The 25,144-nt window shown below is 41.4% G+C and overlaps 1 protein-coding gene across 1 annotated transcript in view; it reads left to right on the top strand.

Annotated features, from left to right (window-relative positions):
• The first annotated feature begins 1,473 nt into the window (after positions 1-1,473).
• The window catches only part of rasgrp3 (RAS guanyl releasing protein 3), a 36,626-nt gene continuing 12,955 nt past the window's right edge, over positions 1,474-25,144 (top strand). The window contains exons 1-12 of the mRNA XM_022765160.1: positions 1,474-1,572; positions 10,304-10,445; positions 10,907-11,009; positions 12,873-12,935; positions 13,170-13,301; positions 13,458-13,605; positions 14,329-14,502; positions 17,532-17,648; positions 17,799-18,077; positions 23,430-23,510; positions 23,721-23,834; positions 23,930-24,045. Coding sequence (XP_022620881.1) covers positions 10,376-10,445; positions 10,907-11,009; positions 12,873-12,935; positions 13,170-13,301; positions 13,458-13,605; positions 14,329-14,502; positions 17,532-17,648; positions 17,799-18,077; positions 23,430-23,510; positions 23,721-23,834; positions 23,930-24,045 — 1,397 coding nt within the window. The 5' untranslated portion in view covers positions 1,474-1,572; positions 10,304-10,375. The remainder of the gene's footprint in view (positions 1,573-10,303; positions 10,446-10,906; positions 11,010-12,872; positions 12,936-13,169; positions 13,302-13,457; positions 13,606-14,328; positions 14,503-17,531; positions 17,649-17,798; positions 18,078-23,429; positions 23,511-23,720; positions 23,835-23,929; positions 24,046-25,144) is intronic.

The raw sequence follows: 25,144 nt of genomic DNA on the forward strand, positions 1-25,144 counted from the left end.
CTGACCAGTAGCACTCAACAACAAAAAAACAGGAAATCATGACTCATACTTTGTGGTTTGCTAACATTCTTATGGAGAGAGCGAAGAGAAAAGAAACAGTTTTTCGACAGGTAAAATGTCCTTGTAACTGTTTAACTCTTTCTAAAAGACAAACATGTTCTGCTGGAGTAAATGGAGCTGAACCGTTGGATGTGGTTCCTTGGTCAGCCATTTTTTTTAATTTTTAAAAAAGTTTTAATTTACCCTGGCTAAGGATAGTCAAGAACTAAACTGCTTTGTGCAACAGATGAATTTAGACTGTATCGGAAGTCTGACTGTTTGTTATATATAAGCCACAGTCAAAGTCTGAGTGAGTGAGTGAGTGAGTGAGTGAGTGAGTGCCAATGGCTTAGCCAACCATTGGTTGGCTAAGTGTTGTTTTTTTCCCATTGGCTTTTGCTCTTTGAAAGTGATTTGGTGCAAATATTTTCTATGACATCATCAGGGGGCATTCACAGAAGGTCCACAACAGTTTTCATCTCCAGAACCCTTTCCTGACTTTTTCGACAAACCAAGAAGCACATTTTGTATTTTTCAGCTGCCATTTCACAACCATTTCATTTCAAGTGGCTCTGACTGTTCTGACATTGTGTTGTTACACAGCTGGAGCTGTGGGAGACTAGATTATTAAAAATAACAACTGTTGAGCGAGGAGCTGTACAGATGATGATTACAGTCAGATTAAAAGCTGCTTGGATACAATCGTGACTCAAACAGCTTGTAATATAAACCTGCTGTAAGTTCTGAGAGGAACATGACCATTCAACATTAAAAACACGGGCTTAGAAAAGGACCAGGCATCAACTTCTTCATTCTTCATTGTCATTCACTTGGTGGTGAATAAGATTCACTCATAGCCTGGCAGGATGAATGTCAGTATGTCAGCTCGTTATGCTGACCCCAAGTGGCCAAAACGAAGTTACTGCAGCTTTAAATTTTTGTCTTTTTACTTACAGGTGACAGGAAGATGGATAGTATGATATGTAACATCCTGTGTGCAGTGTCTTTAATGTTAATGTATGGTCATGATTTGTTGAAAACAAATGTAAAAATGTAGAAAAAAAGATTTGAACCTCCTAACACATTAATTAACAGTAATCCAAGTTTTTAATGTTTTCTGCTGCAATGATGATCACACATGTTAATTTTACTGATAAAAGATAAACTGCACATTGAATTACGAAAAGAAAATTATGATTTTGTCATCAGTTTTACTTTAATCAACAATTCTTAATCATTTAATTTGTGTTGCTCCTTTGTCAAGACATACGTGTGTGTGTGTGTGTGTGTGTGTGTGTGTGTGTGTGTGTGTGTGTGTGTGGGTCACATGGCAGGACTGGCAGGACTGCTGCTGCTCCAGGCTGCTGTGTTTACCAACAAAAGGAGGAGGAGGAGGTCATAGCGTAGTATCCGCTCCACCATGGGAGTCTCGCAGCCTGACAGCCTGTAGGAGCCTGCAGCGCTCAGCAGCAGCTCCCGTCTCACTGAGAGGACGGAGCTCTAATCTGGATGGTAGCTGACACTGTGTAAACGGTAAGACCTGACTGTGTGTGTAGTTTGTGTCTCTGTGACAGATTTAACAGCTGGTTGTTGTCTTGTGACAGAAATTAAGAACGGTACAGTTTAATCTTTCAGCTCTGGCTTGTGTAATTAGGGTTAGTGTGTGTGTGTGTGTGTGTGTGTGTGTGTGTGTGTGTGTGTGTGTGTGTGTGTGTGTGTCTGTGTGTGTGTGTGTCTGTGTCTGTGAGTCTCTGACTGTTAAACTGTTGTGAACGACATTAAGCAGACCTTACTGTGAAGCAGGGCTTTTAACAACAGTGTAATGAATGTGTGTGCAGGTGTATGTCTTTGCATTTGTATTATATTTTCTGTCTCATTGTGCATGTGAGAGCGTGTGTGTGTGCGTGTGTGTGTGTGTGTGTGTGTGTGTGTGTGTGTGTGTGTCTGTGTGAGCGGCGTGTGTCACTGGACTGTGCAATAAGCACAAAGTGACGCATCCACAAACCAGAGGCAGAGACACAGTGACCCATTGTGGAGGCAGAAAAGCACAAGTCATGCTAAAGGGCACAGCTGACTGTAACATGCAGAGCCGAGCTGTGAAATCAAGAGGAGGGAAAACATAAGAATGTGTTGGTGCTTGCGTCCCGTAGCAATTGACATATAATGCATTAATGTTTGACACACCGTGAGAGCAGCGTGATGTCCACAGAGTCGAGGAAAGAGAGGAGACGTTAAAGGTTCAGAATGGCCTGTTTGTTGTTTGTGATGCACATCGACGTCACAGGAACAGGCAGCGTTAACTGTCCTCACTGTCACTGTACTGTTATCAGGGCTGTTGTTTTAACATTTGACTGAAACATGTAGATCACACTGACGGCAGAGGCCCCTGGTGTTGTGTCCCAGTCGAGCACGGTTCAGATCAGAGACAGAACATTGAGTCAGCTGTGATTTAAATGTTTGGTAGGAAGAAGCAATCACTGCTGCTGTGCTGTGTTGTGAAGTTATGAAACACTGTCTGGCTGGGGGGTTTCTCTGTGAGAGTTTCCTCCCACACATGAACGGCGTGCAGCGTTTGGAGACTGTAAACTGCCCTCAGGTGTGACTGTGAGTGTGAATATGTTTGTGTTAGTCTTGTGATAGACCGGCGACCTTCTTCTGGTGCTGCTAACATGAGGAGTAATATAGACCTGGCTACAAACAGATTCTGTGAGCATGCAGCATGTGGCTACTACAGCCTGTCATACAGAGGACGTCCTGGATCAGTCACAGTGTCTGTCTCCCCAGAAGGAAACAGGCAGACAGATCTAATTCACTAGTTGGGAGTGGACATCCCTCTGATGGTCATTATGTGCCTGCTGTACTGTAAGTATATATTTTAATCCATTATACTTCTACTTCTTATTCTTCTTATTCATCTACCCAGACAAATTATATATCAAAACATGCTGCTTGATCAAGAATGGTAGCCTTTCCTTAGCAATTTGAGTAACCATGGCGATGTAAATGGTGAAAAAATTTCCCATAAAAAATAGATAGGGAGTGGTGAGAATGACCAAACCCATCTCTCTTTGGAGCCACACTGCTTCGTCCTATTTTAACGTAGAAACATGGTTGAAACTTTAAACGGGTCACAAGACTTGAGACTGTATTTGGGTTAAATCTGTGTTTTGATTGCTATTATGGTTGCCACAAGCTGTTCACCAGTTTTCCAGTCATGGAAAAAGTAAAAGATCCTGGAAAATTATTTTAGCATTTCTCAAAATTCTCTGACTTTCAAATGGTAGGCTAGTTTATGGTATTTTGAACATGCTGCTATTGGTTTTGTTTGGCAATGCTGTGAACGCACCCTGAAGTCACATCACATGCTGCAGGTTGGATGAGCCAATTCAACTTTGAATCATACATTTAGCTAAAGTTCAGTCTAGATTTGCCAGTAGGGAAAATTGTAGGTTAGCTGCCAAGCAACCGCTATGTGACAAAATTCTGGTGATTAATTCGTCATAATTTAATTATTAATTAAGCTTGTTAGAGATGATTTCATTGATAAGTTTAACCAAGTATAGACTGCACTTATTCTAAATCAGACTTCCACAGATAGGAACATATTGGTGTGTGGTGTTATTCCTGTCTGTCATATGAGCTAGATCATCACTGAAAATGTCTTGGAGAAGTCCTGGAAAATGATCTCTAGAAAAGAGTGGGAACCCTGAACCTGTGCATAGAACATATAAAATGGCAGAAGAAGAAGTCAGATGCAGCCGACATCTCTGTTCCTGTGCTGACTTTTTGTTTGCTCCTGTTCGACTCTGATGAAAATCCAGTACAGTGATCTACAGTGCATGTGTGGAAGGTGTCAACAATCACACAGGTCGTCTTTTTCAATCTGATACGTGTCTCTTGAAATAGTGCCTCGGCTGTCAAGGTTACCATGGATATCCATCCACCACAACCACCTCCTGACATGGACTTTGTCTCTCTTTATACTATGTCACCACACTTTTCCCTTTGCTCCTGTCATCATTACTACGACCACTAGATGTTGCCTAGCAGCAAAACGTAACCATGGGCCATAATAACCTGCTGCACAGACAACCTATGGGCTCGTTTTTTACAGGATGACAGTCTCAAATGAAAACAACTACACGTCGGTCTGCAGCTGTCGTGGGCCAGTGCTCTGTTGTGCCACACTGAGCTTCTGTTCAGAACTTGGTGCATATTAGCCACAAGGTGGCGCTTTTTAAAAAAAAATATGATCTACTTTTTCTAAATCATCTTAGGTTGAAGTCAGATGTGCATAGATTTTTGCATGTAGCATTACCACACCTGTTGACCTGCAGGTCTGAACTGCATCACCAAGTGTGAATTACCTGGGGGTCTTGGACCCTGGCAATAGCTGCCTGCAGAAGTTGTTATATTCTTCTTTCTTTCTTTCTTTCTTTCTTTCTTTCTTTCTTTCTTTCTTTCTTTCTTTCTTTCTTTCTTATTTTTCTCTGTTAGAAGACCTCAAGAACACTGTAACAATCATTACTTTACACACATCACCCACACTTCAGTGCAGTACTAAGTTAATGGTTATGGGCAACTGCTGTTCAGCATTACTGCAATTGACTGGAGGCCCCTCACAATATGTTCTGCATCCCCTCTGATCCATAGAAGAAGGCTGAGCTGTATCATGATGTATGTATGTAGCAGAGCACACTGAACCCTTGGCTGTAGCAGAGTGATTGGTGGTGGAAAGTACATTTACTCAGCAACTTTGAGGTATTAGTACTTTGACTCTACTACATTTAATAACCAAATACTTTACCTTTATTTGAAGGCTACGATGACTTTACAAATTAATTGAAGTAAAGTGTTTTTACATTGTTGTGTTGCTCTGAGGATCAAAGGATGTGAGTACGGCCTCCACCACAGTGTGAATACATAAAGGAATCTTTCATCCGTGTGTGATTGTGCAACAGAAACTGTTTTATTTGCTGAGAGGTTCAACAAGTTGCCCTGGAAACTACGTCAGCACCAGTCCTGTTGCTTTCTATTTTGCCATATTTTTTTCAGGTTGTCCGTCCTTCCCATTCTCATGGACACAATATCTCAGTAAGGCAGCGCCAGCACGTGGCATAGGCCGTATAGACGAATGCTAGGGGCGCTGTCACACATAGGGGGCCCCGCAAATGGGCGAAAAAAAAAAAATCTAAATGTTTAACTTTTACTCTTTACTTGTACTATTATATCTATTATTTATATTACATAAGCCCACACAACAACAAAACTACATACCAAAGCCTATTAAATAATGGAGAGGCCCTTTTTTCTGGGTTCCTTAATCTGTCAAAAGAAATGTAACACTTGTGAGATTCATCAGGAGGTGTAAGCATCAGCCCAGATATTACTGGCTATGAGTAAATGAAGATGGCACACAATATAAATGAGCACTTTTATTTTCGCCTAACAAAAATGACACTTTCAGAGTGAATATCCCTTTGTAATTATACAGGGCCAGCCCAAAGCCTCTACTATACCATACTACAACATCTGAACATTACATGTCTCAAAATTGATATTGATATTGTGATGCAGAGCAAAACTAGAGAGATTTAGTAGAGGCATTTGTAGGTGAAATCTCCAAAGTTTCCACCCAAACCCTAAATAAAAAGTTCTAAACACACACATAATAATAAAATTCAAACATATCTGATATATAAAATACATATAGACTCATTGTGAATACTGCTGTTTCACTGAGTTTAGTAAATCTGTGTCAGTACTAGATTCACCTACCAAATGGAGACAAAGACATGTAATCACCTGATCGCTCGGGTAGGGACACTGTGCAGACCTTCCCCTCGGCAGACATGAACGTGAACATGAACCGACGGCTGGATCGACTCAATATGAAAACAAGACACTAGTAGATTGTCAGCACCAGACAAAACTTGGCCATGTGTGCTGTAGAACACATTATGCAGCTACATTATGCATATTGCATTTGCAGTTAATAATTTTTGTTTGTGCAATAATTTTTAATGTCTTCATTCCTTTCTTTAATATCTTATATTGTGCAATGCCTTATTTATGTAGTATTTATAATTTAATTTATGTCACTTGTTTCTAATACGGTTTTTATTTTGTGGGTTATAAACAAAATCTCGAAGACAAAGCTGTGCAGTTTCTGTGTGATTGGAAGTGAAATTGACTGCGATGCAAGGGGGGCACCAGCTAAAATCTTGCCTAGGGCACTGAATTGGTCAGGGTCGGCACTACAGTAACACCTTGAAGGAACTTATTCAAATTTGGCACAAATATTCCCTTGGAGTCAAAGATGAACTGATCAGAATTTGGTGGTCAAAGGTCAAGGTCAGGATGACGTCACAAAACGTGGTTTTAGCCATAACTCAAGACTTCACACAGCATTATGACAAAATTTCACACAAATGGTTCATATTTTATATGACTCTGGATAAACAGGGATGTCATCTGCAATTACTCTATGTGGTGGAGGGATACAACCACAAGGAGGTGATTCTTGTTGTCTTTTGTTTTTCAAAGCTGCACTAATCAATTTATATATTTTTGCAATGCTTCAGTTGACTGTGTGTGATGTGAAAGAGGTTCTAATGATCAACCCACAGAGAATTACCACCAACTTCACAGCTCCCCTATTTTTAGCATCTCTCAGCTCATTGTGTTGGTTTTGACTGTACAGACAAGGTTAGAAACTAGCTGGTTAACACTTTAAATGTGTTTCTTAGTTGACGGATGAAAGTTTTTCAGATCTTGTACAGAATATCTTTAATATGTGGTACTTTAACTGAAGCCACTGGGCCTGGTTCATTTAGGAAACATGACATGATGTCACCTTTCAGTTCTGATCCGGTTCATGTTCACACTGTAAAGTTATACATACTGACAGGCAGCTCGTTGATTGGACAGTTTTGGTGATGTCATCCTCCATCATCAGTCTGCTCTTTGATCTGTATGCTTCTGTTTGCTGGTGTCACACAGAGCTTATGAAGAAACAACTGATTAAAAACAGCATTAATGTTGTCAGACTGCAGAGCAACTGTATGGGATTACTGTGGGATGTCACACACTTTTTAAAGGAGCTTTAATTTTTGTTATTGCTACATAGCTAACAGCTGTTAGCATTAGCAGCTATTTACTTACCAGTCTAGAAGAAATGTTGTGAGTTCAGCATCAAACTTCATTCAAACTTCACCAACAGCTGTCTCCAGAGGTGGAGAGAAACAGCAAACTCTGGTCTGATTGTACTGTCTTGTCACTTTCCGATACTGAGTCACTGCAGCCTCCAGTCTGTCCTGAAGTTGCTTAGAGGATGTATTATAACCTCCTGTCTTGTAAACACAACAATGAAGCTGTTGTCAAGACTGGTAAGTAAACAACTGTGAATGCTAATGCTAGCTATGTAGCAATAGCAAAACTTATAAATAGCTCTAGTCTACAGTTTTTGACTGATGTGGGGAAAATCCAAGAACACACCTGCTAATTTTCATGTGTGTTACCATGGTGAACAAATGATTTTCACACCATTTATCAATGTTATGCATCACCATGCTAACTAATGGCTGTTTATGGAAGATGCATTTTTTTTGGTGACCTGAATGTATCCATTTGGATGGAATTAACAAACACTATTTGACAACCACCAAAAAACATCATAAGAAGAACTGTTTTACAGCGGCTATCAGAGGATTTAAGGCACCACCCAGTGCATGTGTCCGGTGTCTAGTGCTGCTGCTGGTTCTGGTGAAGCTGGTTCATTTGAACATTTGAAGGATTTTTATGAACAAATCAATTCAGATTCCAATGGAAAATCAATGAATTTGCAACAACAAATTGAGCTGTAGCATCTGGTCATTCTGCAAAGGAATGATGTCATAGGAAAGAATCAGATCATGAACCAACAGCTTAAGTTCTTCAAACTCACAGCATATAGACATAAAACTTATACTCACATTGTTTTTTCTGTCTGTGACTCTATAGTAGTCCACAGTAATTCATTAGTATGTGAAATGGCAGTGGCTGAGGATGGATGGTAGGAGGAGAAATGAATGTGAACTAGTTCATTTTAATCTTTGTGCACTGAACTTTGAGGTAGCATTGAAGTGTGAACTTGCACAACACTGACAGGAGGAAAAGTACAAATGTACTAAATGATGTATATTTTCATTGAATAGTCCCACTGAGCCACATCACATTACCATACTGGATCTCTGCTGGAGACAGTGGAGGAATTCAAACTCTGCACTTAAGTGAAGGTAGTTTTTCACTGAGTGTTTTATGTTAGTTTGACCCTCTACTGAAATACTGAAGGCCTGAAACATTGTATCCTTTTACTCCGCTACATTTATCTGACAGATAGTTACTGGTCATTGATTAAGATTTTGGTTAATAAAATACAGCTCACTGATTAAAGGCTAAAGCCTGTCTGGCCATGGACTCATGTCTATAATTAGATGACCTCTCTGAGAGCCTGGAAAGCCCTTCATGACCATCAGTGTGGATTTTTATCTTTGGTTATTATTTATAATGTTAAATGTTGTTAAAAATGTCAAATCAGACACACAGACAGATCTTTGTTGTTAGTATCACTATGGGATTGTTGTGGTTATGCGTATCTCTGCATGTGTTCAAATGTCACTGTGGATTATTGAGACATGATTGTCATGGGTAAAAATATCATCACCCAGCCTATAATATCCAACCTGCAGATACAAACAGCATCGTTTCAGATAAACATGCTGAGTCATGGGTATAAATATCCTGTTGTTGATAGAAACATCACTGACATGAGTAGAAGGGTCATGACACTTTTCTCAGTGAGGCGCAACCTCTCGACTCTGTTGAATTGAACTATGAATGTGATCAGCTAAATTCTTGAAGAAATTTTGAACATGCCTGCTGCTTGGTTCATATCAATCAGCTGTCAGATGCTGCTGGGTATTTGTACAAACAGATGTGAGGGAACACTGGATCGTAGCCAGATGTGATGGCGGCATTCATGTAGGAGCATCTGAAGCATTGCTGGTGATACTACTGTATGTGTTTGTGTGTGTTGGTAGAAACTAGTTAAACTGTGTACCACAGAGCCTCCAGTTAGCTCCTATGACCTGTTTGGCAACGAGTCTCCACATGGACGTCTTAACTGGATTATACACAGCTCAAAAAACTTAAAGGAACACCTAAATCACACATCGGATCTTGATGAACAAATTATTCAAGTTGAAAATCTTTACTGATGTACATTGTATAATTTGTTGAGAACAAAATGACGTAACAACAGTCAATGGAAACCAAAATTATCAACCAATTGAGGGCTGGATTCACAATCACACCGAAAATCAAAGTAAAAATTGAAATCACAGGCTGATCCAATTTGTGTGAATTTCATCCAGTTTAGTCAGAAACATGCACACCAGTATCCTGCTGGAGGTCATGTTGTAGGGCTCTGGCAGTGCTCCTCATGTTCCTCCTGGCACAAAGGAGCAGGTACCGGTCCTGCTGCTGGGTCGATGCCCTTCTACGGCCCTGTCCAGCTCTCCTCGTGTAACGGCCGGTCTCCTGGTATCTCCTCCATGCTCTTGAGACTGTGCTGGGAGACACAGCAAACCTTCTTGACACCGCAGGTATGGATGTGCCATTCTGGAGGAGCTGGAATACCTGTGCAACCTGATTGGGCTGCAGGTACCGCCTCATGCCACCAGTAGTGACAAGGACACTAGCAAAACACAAACCTAGAGAATCAGTCAGGAAGGATCAGGAGAGAGCAACTGTCTGTGGCCACCACATGTAAAACCATTCCCTTTTTGGGGGTTGTCTTGCTTTGTCCTCCATTGCACCCGTTGGTGTTATACTGTGATGATTTAGTGTTCCCTTCATTTTTTTAAGCAGTGTATATATGGGCCGTATGCAGCAACAGACATGTAAACATGTCCATGCAGACACACAATGTGGTACAAACAGAAAAGTGTGTGTGTGAGTGTTTCTACTGTTCATGTTTTGGACTGTTTCCAGACCTCAAGCATCATATTATATCTTAAACTCACCAGGTGGAGGACTGTGTAAGATCATAGCATCTCATGTTCACTGATGTAGATTACATTTAGATTGATCTATATAAAAAAGGATACATGCTTTATTATTTCATTTTCTTAATTCAAGTGTGGTTAGTCCTCTTGTTTTATTCCTGCCTCATTTGACAATGTCTTGCTGTGACTGATGAATCTCTCTCTCTCCTGCTCCAAAGAAAATCCTGAATGGTCCAGAACAGGAAAAGGAAGTGTTGACCTCTGACCTTCCTCCAGCTTCAACCTCCACCATGGGATCGTCCACACTGGGAAAGGCAGCGTCTCTAGATGCTCTCTTAGATGAATGCATTCAAGCATTTGGTGGGTACCATGAATACACAGCCTTCATCAGTGTCAGTGAACATGGTCTCATCTAAAACCTGATAGAAAACTGTGGTTTATTACAGCTCTGGTTTTATTTTCATTGTTCACTTTGGTTCTGTTCTTTGGTTCTACTGGTTCTACTGGTTCTTTATATATATATATATACATATATACATACATACATATGTTCCGTATATATGTATATATGTATATTGAATAAGCAGCTCCATCACTTAAAGTGGGTCAAACACAAGAAGCAGAACCATACAGATTTTAAATGGACCTCCAGTGTAGTCAGACTTCCTCAGAAGAGGAAATGAAGGTTAGCAAATGTTGTACATCATATAATATCAGACCTATAATTTATGATAAGTAAGTCATGAAATAACATGATCAGGAACACAGAGCCTGTCACAGTTGAACAGTGCAGACATTTTGTGACTTACCTCTCTCCACAGACGACCGTGGAGAGCTGCAGGGAAACCTGCTTCCTCGCAGTGTCCTGCTGATGCATCGCTGGTATGTCACATCCTCAGAACTGGCAGGAAAACTACTGATGATATATCCCAGAATACTGCAGGAACAACACAGTGCTAGAGCAATGTAGTGAAATTCTGCAGCTGGATGAAGACTTGATGTGACGCCTTAAAGGAAATCCAGCCTAAATCTTTAATGTTAATGGAGTTCAATCAGACCTTCACTGTCTGACCCTCAGCTGCTCCTCCTGTATGTTCATGTGCACTTAGCTGTATTGATCCTGTCCTGATGAATGTCCTTGGAGCTGCTCAGTAAATGGTTGTTGCCTGCCAGCTTCACAAAGAGAGAATCTAAAATTTAATTCCAGTGTGAACAGGAAGCTGGAGAGAAGGTCAATACAGTGATCTGTCCCAGTCTGTTTGACAGATCGACATAAACTGATCCTCCGACACTGTTGTTTGTGAAAATTAAGGTTGGCATCAAAAATGACACATTTTTAATTTAATTTGTAGTTTATGGGAGAATGAACAAAGTTAAACTTTATGATATTGCCTCTTTATTTCAGCACATCACTTCTGTTTTGTATGTATTCAAAGATACAACTACTGCTGTATGAATAAGAGACATGAGACACTGAAACCTCACCAACACTTTGAATTGACAGTGAAACATTTCCATAAAGTGTAGACCCAAGGAGACAACATACAAATACAATTAATAAATAATGTAATGACAAGAATCTATTAAAACAGAAACAAACAGAAATTCAAAGGTCAGAGATTAGGAATCTAAAATGGCCAAGAGGAACCAACAAATTCATTAAATGCTTTGTAGTGAGCTCAGGTGCAAAGAAGCCAAAAGATGATCTTCCAAGTTCAGTATGAACTGGAGGGACATGGAGCATCAGCCGGTCATCAGTCCTGGTCTAATGTGGCCCAGTGGATGAAACTAGCCTGGATATAAGATATGAGGCTGTTTTTCAGTAAGGGCTTTACACATACACATCACACCTCAGAGAGAGAGAGGGGATCATGCTTTTTATACACAATGCAATGATGAGTATTATAAACACCAGCAGTAATGAACCTGACAGCATGTGGTAGACAGAGTCAAGAGGTTTCAGAGTTGCAGTTGAACCCTGTATAAGATGTCACCATCATCTAAAACTTAGAAAAGTTGCCTGTTTTTATGCAGTGCAACAGCAAGCAGGATTTATTCCTTAAGAAAAAGTCTTGCTTTAATTTACTCACCAGGTTTGGTACATGATTCTTAAAGGATATCTAGAAATCAATCCAGATATATATATATATATATTTGTACAGCTCAACAGCTCTCTCAATAATGGCGCCACTTTAAGTATTGATGATGAGATTATTTGAAATCAATATTTCTGGCTCTGGAGAAAAGCATAAATTGAGATTTGTCAGCATTAAGGAATAAAGGCAAAGTGTGAGAGAAAACATCCTCCTTCATTAACTTTGCCACAGCTTCACTGACAAATACAAAGCGCTCTGATTTCTTTCCTCAGTATAAGGACTTTAGGTTAAACTGCTTCATTAGAAGTTCAGATGGTCAAACAGCTTCAGACATGACCCCACACACCTGTCTGAACTGGGGCGGCTGTGTCCAAAAGTTTTGGACAAATGGTTGGACGTACTATGAAAAGTTCTGTCTGAGATAACTCCCTCTGTGCTTAAGGATCAGTCTGGAGAACTGATGTCAGAACCATATCAGAGACAGACCAACACTCAGGCTGCTCATAAGTTTGTCGGCTACAGCGTCAGCTGAGATGATGGTGAGTTCTGTGGAGAGGACAACCTCCTGTTGGTCACATTGGTCACAGACAGCAGACAATGACGAATTTAAAACGAATTAATTCTTGCCTTAACGTATTGATTGACAGTCATATATGTCAGATGTTGTAAACAGACCTTAACTTAACTCCACATACCGCGACTGCAAAGGTGACAACTGCCAAAGAACCAGACTGAAGATTTGTTATTTAATGAGGTAAGATCCTTCAGATACACTCATTCATCCCAACACATTAAGACTCTTCACAGTGACTAACTTAACCTCATTTAACCTGTTTAGCCTGTTACTAACCCTGTGTTTAAGGACAACACTGACCTACAGGGAGGAGACACACCACAATACAGGGACATGAGTCACACGGCTCATTATGTCTCTCTTCAGAGTCAGGACGTTTGCTGCAGAAGTGTACATGTGAGTGTGTGTGTTCAGGTACTGGATAGTGACGTTCCCAGCAGAGTTTAACCTGGACCTAGGTCTGATCCGGATCACAGAGGAGTTCAGAGACGTGGCTGCTCAGCTAGGCTGTGAGGAGCATTTCAAGCTCATAGACATCTCCACAATGTAAGACGTCAAACATCAAAAGTTTAACATTAGTCCTGATCCTGGTGCTTCAGCTTTTAGTCTATTAGCTACAAACAGTTTAGAATTTATATAACTGTGTCACCATCCGTCTCTGGCTGCATTGTGCTGACTGTTTATTCATTGTTCTTCCTGTAGTCCGTCATATGACTGGATGAGGAAGCTGACCCAGAGGAAGAAGCAGGCTAAAAAAGGCAAGGCCTCACTGTTGTTTGACCACCTGGAGCCCATGGAGCTGGCAGAACACCTCACCTTCCTGGAGTTCAAGTCTATCCGCAGGATATCGGTATATATATTAACATACATAACATAACTCTTGTATAGTTGTCCAATCAGGGGTCGGTCATTCCTCCTCCTGGCCCATCCACCAGTTTGGTCCAGACTGAAATATTTGGTTTAATGGATTTTGATGAAATTTTCATGACAATCAGTCTCATACATTCATGGGTTTCAGAGGATGAATCTGGTGAAACTCTGGTGAACTTTTTCACTTTTCCTCTAGAGCAGTGACAGTAGAAAACATGAGGAGCTTCTTTGCTTGTTGTATTTGGCTGAACACCAAGAAAAAGTAAAAAAAAAAACAAGAACAGGACCGAGGATGAAACATAAATGGTCTGATCTGGTGCTCATAACGGGTATGCATAGATCCTGAAAGACCTACACAGACGATCACAGACCCTCACAGAGAAACACAACACAAGAAATTTCCCTGAAATTTACATCAAGTCTTCCCACAGGATGAGTCATTTCCATTTTGCAAATTGCATTTTCCCCAAGCACCATTGTCAAAATATCAACTTTTATAAAAGCTAACAGAGCCATGACATCTAAAAAGCTCCAAATTAATTATCCTTTTATATACCATTACCATCAGAAACATTACTAAGAAAAGTGTAATGGTCAGTATGAATCCTGTACTATCTTGCTGTTATTAGCAGGCTTCAGGGACCATATAAGTCCCTCCACATTAGAGTGAAACATGACCTCTGACCTTTCCTTTTGTCCCCAGTTCACTGATTACCAGAGCTATGTGATCCATGGCTACTTGGTGGACAACCCGACTCTGGAGCGCTCCATCGCCTTGTTCAATGGAGTCTCTCAGTGGGTCCAGCTCATGGTGCTCAGCAAGCTCACCCCTCAGACCCGGGCAGAGGTCATCACCAAATACATCCATGTGGCTCAGGTAAGACGGGGAGGGGCATTTCCACCTTCAGTGTCCGCAAAACATGTGGTAAAGGGCAAATGAATTGAACAGACTTTCTCAAGTATTTCAGTACTTTCTCATTCACCTATTCACACTGATGCCCATCAGAAGCAACTCAGGGTTCAGTGTCTTGCTCAAGAACTCTTGGAAATGTAGACCAGAGGAAGTCCTGCACATCCATCTTGAACCCCCTAATAAGCCAAACACAGTCTGTCTAAAATGCACCTTGCACATGACTCTGTTCATCCAGACATATGCAAAAATAAAATCTTGAAGACTCCTCAGGACATAACCCACTCATGGGGCTTTCAAACAGAGCGTGACAAAGGCACCACAGCTCTCTGAAACACATTATTTCCAATGGCTTGCATAGCGCCACAAAGGTTAGATGCTGCACAAATGCTGCACGCCTGATGGCAAGCATGTGAAGAACACCTGCATGGCCAATAGAAATGTGTTATCCAGCCAGACACTGGAACTTGTCGCTGTGGAAACGGAGCTCCTTCACAAGCCTAAATTCCCCAGGCTGCTCTCTGTACCTGAGGATGCACCCACAGCCTCATCTTCCTGCTCGAAGTTTGGAAAACTCTGCCTACATGTGCTCTGTCCTCCATGACTACCTCGAACAGCACGCTGAGCCAAGTGGGGAGCGCAGCGCAAATCATGTCCTGTCTGAAAGCCATGAAGGGCTTAAACTCATGAGAAGAAATGTATAATTCATTCAGATTTATATCAGATCATAAACCTGCAAGAAGGCAAAATGATGGTGAGTGAGGTAACCTTTCCTCTACCTAGAAACAAGAAAAAAAGACAAATCTGATTGGATAAATCTGTTTTGATGGTTTTAGCCTCACTCTGAAGCTACTATAGCCCATTAGTAAAAGTAGCTCACCTCATTTATGTATTTATTTTTGGAAAAATGGTGACTACACAAACGCACTGCATTTATAAAAAATCATTTTTACTCAATTTTACTTTGATTTCAAACGTCCTCCTCTCTTCACAAATACAAATAGATATGCTTGATTCATCCGTCCATTAGAATGTGTGGTTGTTGCGGGTAACTGTGTTGGGTTCAACTCCTTATGAGGGCCAAAGAGCTTCTTCATTCCTCCTGCATCAGTCCTTTCAAGTCATCCTGTCTCCATCAGTGACTATCTGCAGACAGGATGAAAGCCTTCAACACACTGCTGTCAGCTGTATGACACTGTTAATCTCAATATCCAGTCTGACGCTGCCACTACAAAGACTATGAGTGTTGTAATAGAAACTTTGATAGTTCAGTGTTTGGGAGTAGCATCGGTACATGTAGCGACTTCACCACTGTAACTACATTTCTGTTCATGTGCTGAAGTTTTCATTTTCTAAATGAATCCCAGCAGCTTTCGCCTTCGTCATCCAGGAACTGCCTACACACTCTGGCCACATGAGGCCGGGCGTTGTCCTGCTCTAGGAGGAACCCACTGCACCAGCGTCAGGTCTGACAGTCACTCTGAGGATTTCAGGGTACCGCTGGCTGTGACATGGAGGTCTGTGTGACCCTCCAAGGACCTCCCTCCCCAGACCATCACTGACCCACCGCCAAACCGGTCATACTGGATGATGTTACAGTCAGCATAACGTTCACCACGGCGTCTCCAGACTCTTTCACGCCTGTCACATGTGCTCAGTGTGAACTTGCTGTCATCTGTGAAGAGAACAGGGCGCCAGTGGTGGACCTGCCAGTTCTGGTGTTCTCTGGTGAATGCCAGCCGAGCTGCAGGGTGCTGGGCTGTGAGCACAGGTCCCACTGGAGGATGTGGGGCCCTCATGCCACCCTCCAGGAGTCTGTTTCTGACAGTTTGGTCAGAAACATGTACACCAGTATCCTGCTGGAGGTCATGTTGTAGGGCTCTGGCAGTGCTCCTCATGTTCCTCCTGGCACAAAGGAGCAGGTACCGGTCCTGCTGCTGGGTCGATGCCCTTCTACGGCCCTGTCCAGATCTCCTCGTGTAACGGCCGGTCTCCTTGTATCTCCTCCATGCTCTTGAGACTGTGCTGGGAGACACAGCAAACCTTCTTGACACCGCAGGTATGGATGTGCCATTCTGGAGGAGCTGGAATACCTGTGCAACCTGATTGGGCTGCAGGTACCGCCTCATGCTACCAGTAGTGACAAGGACACTAGCAAAACACAAACCTAGAGAATCAGTCAGGAAGGATCAGGAGAGAGCAACTGTCTGTGGTCACCACATGTAAAACCATTCCCTTTTTGGGGCTTGTCTTGCTTTTGCCTCCATTGCACCTGGTGTCACTTTCATTTGCACCAAAGCAGGTGAAACTGATTCACAATCTCTTGTGCTTCCTAAATGGACACATTGATATCCCTGAAGTTTAACTGACCTGGTGTTATACTGTGATGATTTAAACAGTGTATATGTGTCACTACAGACTCCACAACATTGTCATTTTGTCATTACAACTTTCTTTGATAGTTTTCTCATGCTCAGTCATATTTTGTATTTTCTGTCTCATATTTGTGACTAAACACACATTACTTAGCGTGCACGCTTCCGCACACAACGTGGGTTGTATTTGTGTTGTTGCTCTCTCTCTCTTCTGCTCCTGGTGTCACCCCTCCTCCGGTGGAGCAAGTTAGGTGCTCTTCCACTCATAATCAGCAGAAGTATAAGTGGAGTGCAGTGGAGAGAGGGAGCCTAGCCAGCGCTGTGTGTGGCTGTTACTCCTTGCTGTATGAAGGAGGATTTTATCTTATTTAATTTACCTGTTTCTTTTAAATTTTAACCAACATTTACAAAAGCAAAAAATGGTAAAAAAAAAAAAAAAAAAAGTAATATGTTAACAGATGTAATGATGTTTGGTGGACTGCCTCCACAATAAAATAAAATGTGGATGACAAGTCATGATCTTGTTCTCACCTACCTGTCTGGGATTTGACTCAAGAAAAGATGAAATATGTTTGATCAGATCAGTGAAGAAGAAGAAAACGTGCCTCTGTGTCTCCACAGAAACTCCTGCAGCTGCAGAACTTCAACACTCTGATGGCAGTGGTGGGGGGGCTGAGCCACAGCGCTATCTCTCGACTGAAGGAGACTCACTCTTATCTGGCTCCAGAAGTTGTGAAGGTGAGACAACAGCAGCTGTTTAAAGCACTTCAATGTCCATGAATTCTTTTGGCCACAGTTTGATGTGATGACAGTAAAGGTCCTTGGTGCTTGAATGTCTTTACCTGTTTGGACCATCATACTGAGCCCAGTCCTTCTCCCCTGCTTCAGATCTGGAGTGAGATGACAGAGCTGGTGTCCTCCAGCAACAACTACTCCTGCTACAGAAAGGCCTTCAGCGACTGCCGGGGCTTTAAGATCCCCATTCTGGGTGTGCACCTGAAGGACCTGATCGCCGTGCATGTGGTCTTTCCTGACTGGATTGAGGACAGTAACAAGGTGAACCTGGTCAAGATGAACCAGCTCTACATGACCTTCAATGAGCTGGTGTCGTTGCAGAGTGCAGCAGCTCAAGTGGAGCCCAACATGGACCTCATCTACCTGCTAACAGTGAGTGGTCACCTGGTAGAAGGAAATGTTGGTCTAAACTAGTTTTTCTCAGGACAGAAACCCAGTGGATGTGTCATGTGTGTGTGGCGGCTGCGGAATGTCTTGGTTTTGATTTTGGCGCCCATGTTAACAGGTTAGAGTGGACACACTGGCTGCGTCACATGATCTAGAGATTAGGTCTCGCCTGTTTTTCACATGTGATGTGTCTCCACCAGAAGTAGACAGAGATAACATAGTAATATCATACCAGCAACATCACATACAACTGACTCCTTCCACTATAGATTCTATCTAGACTGAATCTGGATATGACACAGACATGAAAAATATAAATATCAAATTTTTAATCATTGTAGCAGCTGCATGTGGAGACAGTGACATTTTCTGTCAAAAATAAATCAGAATTAATTTCTAATGAAAAGAAATCCAACACTGGAGTAGCCTGTAAACTCTATGTAGAAAGACAGCTGCAGCAGCAGAGATGCAACCAGTGTGAACACATGTGCTTCTCTGCAGCAGGTCAGCGACGTCAGCCGCCACGCTCATCCATTGCAGGCAGTGTGTTCTCTGCCTTATGATCCAGAGGTTCAGGAGGTTTTTACCAGCAGCTGTCAGACAAACACAACACTAACACATGATCATAGAGAATATGATGTACCTGACAGGCAACCAATGGCACGTACTGTTACCATGACCAAGTTACAGATTATAACTCTTAAGAAAAACATTTTTTTTGAAACTCTATAACGTTATATACCATTTTTCAAGAGTTTTGGTCACCTTTCAGGCACCTTTTAGTTTTTACCTGGAACTCTCCCATTGGATCCATAAACATACTCCTTTTCATTTTGGACGGAAACATGTTTCAGGTCCATTTTTAAGCTTTCAAACATTCCCATTCCCATGTAAGAAAGTAAACCAGAACAGATACAGTATATGGATGATCTATTGTTTAAAATGTTGCCTGAACTGATGAAATTACTTGCAGCTAAAGACCACTGACCTTTATTCACCAGTCACATAGTGAGATATTTTAAGGTCAGACTATGTTACAAGATCAGAGAGCAGATGTGACTCTTAATTAACAACTTATCAAAGCTACAGTCACATTTCTACTGTTAACATCCAGTGATCCCTACAATCATTTTCTACCTCACTGGCTCCATCTTAAAATAAAGTGAAAAAATGATAACACAGCAATGTCTGGATCTCTGCTGTGCCTTTGTTTTTGAAGTGGTTCTCATTGTAAACTTGCAATTACAACTCAAACGTCTGTTCTCTACAAACCCAAAGTTTGGACGTATTTCTTCTCCAGATGCCGTAGCTGTCAATGACAGCAGCTTTATCTGCAGTTTAAGTAACTTCTTTAGCCTTGTTGGACCCACTAGCTGCAAGTGGTGTAGCTGCAGGTCCTGTGGTTGTTGGTACCATGACTTTGACTGCCTTGGATACAGATGCTGTGGCAGCTGCAGGTGCTGGGGCTTCAGGTATCCTCACTTTATCTGGCTTAAGAGCACCTGACTTAAGCTGCCTGGGACAGCGGTGCTATGGCCGCAGGGGCTACAACTGGAGTTGCTGAGACTGTGGCCACACATACGAGGCAGCAGGAGTGGTATCTACAAGGTGCAGTGGCAGCTGGAGCAGTGGCTGCTGGGTCTTGGCCTACAGGTGCTGTTGCTATTTAAAATAGCACCATCCCCAGAAGCTCAGCACTTTTGTCTTCAGCTTCTGGCTTTTGATGTTTTGCTGCCACACTTTGTCTCCAACCTCAAAGTTGATTAAGTTTCTGTTTCTTATCCTGAACTTTGGAGAAATTGTCCAGGACAATTTCCTTATATGATCCAGTTGCTCTGCGTCTTTAGAGACTGTCTCCTCACCTACAACATCCTCCTCACTGCTGTGCACCTGGAAAACGGTTCAAAATCTTCAAACTACACCATGGCTGCCCTTTACAACAAATCAAATCAAACAGAAAACAGTGATTGGGTTAACTTTACTTTTTAGACCTCATCAAGAAAACTGACTGAACTCAAATTTAACCTCATTTAAATTTTCATAAACCTGACAGTTCTCTAGAATCAATGCAGGATAATGTGCTTCCTACCAAACATCAACAAGTGTGGGGTCTTTTTTTGTCCACAGTCCAAACATTTGTCCCACTTTTGAGGTCTTGTTCCATGCAAGTCTGCAGAGAGCCCTGAAAAATAATATTAGATTGTTGAGATTTCAAAATGTTTAACAACAATAAAATGAGTGAATGGTGATGCTTTTCTTTCCCTACTTTTGGATGATTCCATTCATTCTTGGAGGATGATATGGAGCACAACAAGACTGTTGTTGATCTGTTAGACACATACGTCATTCCCAGACATTTGAGAGACAAATAGAGAGGTCAAATATAGTGTGTAAAAATGTGTAAGTCTGGCATCACCACATTTACAAACTGGCTCTCCTGGTCAGTCAGAACCCTCTCTGGTGCATTCACAGTGGTGATGGAAAAAGTAAATGAACCCTTGGACTTAATAACTGGTTGAACCTCCTTTGGCAGCAATAACCTCAACCAGGCGCTTTTAGTAGCTGCTGATCAGACCTGCTCAATGTTCAGGGGGGATTTTTGATCATTCTTCCTACAGAACTGCTTCAGCTCAGACATATTCTTCGGATGCCTGGTGTGCTCTTGAGGTCAATCCACAGTATCTCAAATGGGTTAAGGTCTGGATTTCTTTTATTGAAGCCATTCTGTAGTGGATTTACTTCAGTGTTTAGAGTCATTGTCCTGCTGCATCAGCGCCTTGAAATCATCCTGTATGATTCCCTGATAAACTTGGGAATTCATTTTGTCCAGGTCCAGAGGCAGCAAAGCCCCAAACCATGATGCTTCCTCCACTGTACTCCACCATTGGGATGATGTTTTCATGTTGGTATGTGGTGCCCTTTTTATGCTATATGTAGTGCTGCACGTTCCTCCTGAAAAATTCAACTTTAGTTTCATTAGTCCATGAAATATTTTCTTAGTAGCGTTGTGGAATGTCAATCTGCTCTTTGGCAAACTTCAGGCGCACAGCAATCTTTTTGTTTGTTTTTGGAGAGCAGCAACTTTTTTGGAGACCATGGTGTCCTGCTATGGACACCCTGCCTGCTCAATGTTTTGCGTATAGTACACTTAGAACAGAGATGTTGGTCAGTTCCAATGATTCCTTCAAGTCTTTTGCTGTCACTGTAGGGTTCTTCTTTACCTCATTGAAGAATCTGCGTTGTGCCTTTGGAGTCATCTTGGTATGGTGCCCACTTCTAAGGAGAGCAGCCGCAGAACTAAAATCATCTCCAATTTACAGACAGTTTGTCTGAATGTGGACTGATGAAGATCTAAACTCTTTGATGTGACTTTGTAACCTTTTGCAGCTTCTTGTGAACAACAAACTCAAAATGTTTGAGTCAGTGTCGCTAACCCACACCTTCAAACTGGTTTCATTTATTAGACTGCAGGTGTGTTAAATCCTAACTCCAATTATATTCACATACTTTTTCCAACCTACACTGTGAATGTTTGAATAATGTACATAAAATATGACTGCAATAGATTACAATAATGCCATGTAAAACAATCCCATGAATGCCAGCTGGCCAAAGCCTCACGTAGTCCACACAGGATGTTTTCCAGGGGAAGTAGGCTGTCTGTAGACACACGTTTTCAGTTCAAAGTCTTTATCCAGGAAGTGTACCGTGAGGCTGATGTAGGGCTCTGTCATGTTCAACTTGACCCAATTCCACTCTCTTCCTGCATGTCTCATACATTTTTGGAATAGCGACTTGGGAAGAATAATTTCGTGATAGAATCTGGTATCTTTGGTCCAATTTGTTTATCAGACTCACAAAACCATCTCTGGTCACTGTGTTTATAGACATCTTGTCCTTAACCTGAACCAGTTATGGCCTCTGTTATTTCTTGGAAGCGTTCGGATGTTTTGTCAGGAGGAGTCACAGTCCTGTTGTTGCAATGATGGCAAGAGTTTAGATTTACTGCTACTCAACGTTTGTGGTTTTGTACTCTGTGTTTGTGTAATTCTTTATGTTGTGCAGCAGGTGGTGATGGAGGTTGGTTGTGTTTCCTCTGGAAGTTGCCACAACTGTTGTGCATGTTTTACACAGTACCTGTGTTTGTAACATGTTGTCTCTCCTGAATCCAAGATCATTTCAAACAGCAGAAGTACTGTTCTTCTCTTCAACCACATTTTCAATGGTCTCTCCATCCTCTGCCATCACACCAATTAATCTGAGGGGGAGCCAGGGTGTCATCTGATTGGCCAAATGGTGTGAATGCATTGTTCATGTGTTCAGGGCTCCCTCTGAAAGGTCAAAAGTTCACATGCTGAATGTGAATGTAAATAAAATTATTTTAGTCCTTGATTCCAATGTCAGGCAGTCTCTTACAGTCTGTTTATCGCACATGTTCATGTCACGTTGGTGATAAATTTTATCAGTCAGCATTAATTAACAGTTCTAAAATAGAACTGAAGATTGCCAGCATGAAGAGTTACACCATACAGACAAGACCACCAGTGGACATCCTACTCAATAAGTTATAGCCATTTTTGTTAATGTGATTCTAATGGCCAGCAATGTCACTTCCGTCTGGCTCACTTTGTTAAACGCAGGGGAACTTCTGACAACGAGACAAAGCTGATGAAGCCTTGAATGATTGGAAAACATCAACCTTTAAACTCTTAGAATAAAAACACAATAACAGTTTTATTCCTGCATGTTTTGGACAGTACCAACATGTCATGAACTAGAATGGCCGCTTCGTGGTTGTCTGCCTCCACCACTCAGACTAGTTTCAGATTACATCTCTGTTTATGCAGAGTCATAGAAAACATGAACCATTTATGTGAAATGTAGTCATAACTGCTGAGTGAAGTCTTGAGTAATGGCTAAAAAATGTTTTGTTAGGTTGTTAGGATAAACAGGGATGTAATCTGAAACAAGTCTGAGTGGTGGAGGCATACAACCTTGAGGCAGCAATGCTATTTTATATATTAATGCCTGGATGTCACAAAACAGCTGGTCACAGCTCAACCAGGACAAATCTGAGACTTTAGTCATAGGTTCTGAAGCTTAGAGAGAGAAAAGTGCCACAAAATTAAATTCTTCCCCTAAATTTCCTAATTTTAACCAGTTTTTGTTCCAGCTTTTATTTTACTCTATTTTATTATTATTGTTCTTCTATAGCTCTTTGAGCTGCACTAACCTGTTGAAAAAGTATAATACAAATAAAGTTTTATTGATTGACACCTTGACAACTGTAGAATGATTTTTGAAACTAATTATGTCCATAACCTCTGTGCTTTTCAGCTTTCCTTAGATCTTTATTACACAGAAGATGAGATTTATGAGCTGTCGTTGCTAAGGGAACCACGTAACCCCAAATCACTGGTAAGTTTCAGCTCTTTATTTGTATTTTGTGGTCCAGTGTATCCACACTGGGAGTGTCCAGTTTTGACAACCTTGATTCTGTACCATAAGACTTCTTCCACATACCAGTTTTTTTTTTTACCTGTGCTGTCATTTGGCACTGTGGAAGTGTGTGTAGTATTGTACAACTGTGCTTTTGGTGTAAGTCCTGTGTATGTGTGTCCTTCATAGCCTACCTCTCCAACGACGCCCAACAAGTCCCTGGCCCCACTGGACTGGGCCTCGGGGGTCACCACCAAACCAGACCCGTCTGTCGTCAATAAACACATCAGGAAGGTGGTGGATGTGAGTATCTGAGATTACAGAAAACAACTCAGGACATGTTGCAGTGTCTATGAAATATTGTTGGAGCAATCTGTTTCTTTTCTGGCTTTGGGAAGTCTGTGTTCAGGAATTATGACCATGACCACGATGGCTACATTTCTCAAGAGGACTTTGAGAGCATAGCTGCCAACTTTCCCTTTCTGGACTCCTTCTGTGTTCTGGACAAAGATCAGTGAGTGTGGAAGTTATTAATACATGTAATACAAATAATTACAGTAGCTGTATTTTTGTAAGCTACTAAATAGCTGCTTTCAACACCACATAACATTTCCAGTTGGAAGTAGGGATTTTCACTATACCACACATTCTGGAGCCTGTGGCAACCACATAAATATGTTTCGTCGTGTCATAACCTTCACCCCAAAAGTGATGCTAAACAGCCTCAGTTTACTAAGCTACTGTTTCTAGATAACTTGTAGTGTATTCTACTCCTTCAAAGTCTTGTGTTGCTGTAGCTACTTACAATTAAAGAAGCTATTTGTAAGTTTAGCTATTGTGACATAGCTAACATTAACATTAGCAGCTGTTTACTTACCACTCTAGAAGAAGTTAAGCATCAAACATCATTCCTTTACTCAACATCAGCTGTCTCCAGAGGTTTCATCTAAAGTTAGCATGCTAACCAGCTAGCCCCAGCCCTGTCACACTGTTTCTTTCTGATACCTTTCTGATAATGACAATAATATGGCAGCAAACAACACCAACAGAGAGCCTGAGGATTACACTTTTAAATGTAATTGAGTAAATTGGGCACTATTGTACCTGTTTTCATACGGACACAGGATTGGATGTAACCAGGAAGAAAAAAAGAATAGCAGTAGAAGGAAACAAATTAGGTTTTATTTTTTTACAAAAACCAGGACAGTTTGTGTTCCGGGAAAGAAAAACCAGGACAGTTCGTGTTCCGGGAAAGAATATTTTTTTTTCCGGGACAGTTGNGAGCCTGAGGATTACACTTTTAAATGTAATTGGGTAAATTGGGCACTATTGTACCTGTTTTCATACGGACATAACCAGGAAGAAAAAAAGAATAGCAGTAGAAGGAAACAAATTAGGTTTTATTTTTTTACAAAAACCAGGACAGTTTGTGTTCCGGGAAAGAATATTTTTTTTCCGGGACAGTTGCTCAAAAAAGAGAAAATTGGAAGACGGAAAACTGGAATGTTTGGCAACCCTAGTTCAAGCTCAGTTCAACAACTAACAGTACAACTGTTAAAACCAAGGGCCTTATAAAGTCTTTGTGAAAAAAAAGTTACGTGTTGTCAAGGTTG

The sequence above is a fragment of the Seriola dumerili genome, unplaced genomic scaffold (genome assembly GCF_002260705.1).
Source record: "Seriola dumerili isolate Sdu_G_001 unplaced genomic scaffold, Sdu_1.0 BDQW01000665.1, whole genome shotgun sequence".
Taxonomy (NCBI): Eukaryota; Metazoa; Chordata; class Actinopteri; order Carangiformes; family Carangidae; genus Seriola; species Seriola dumerili.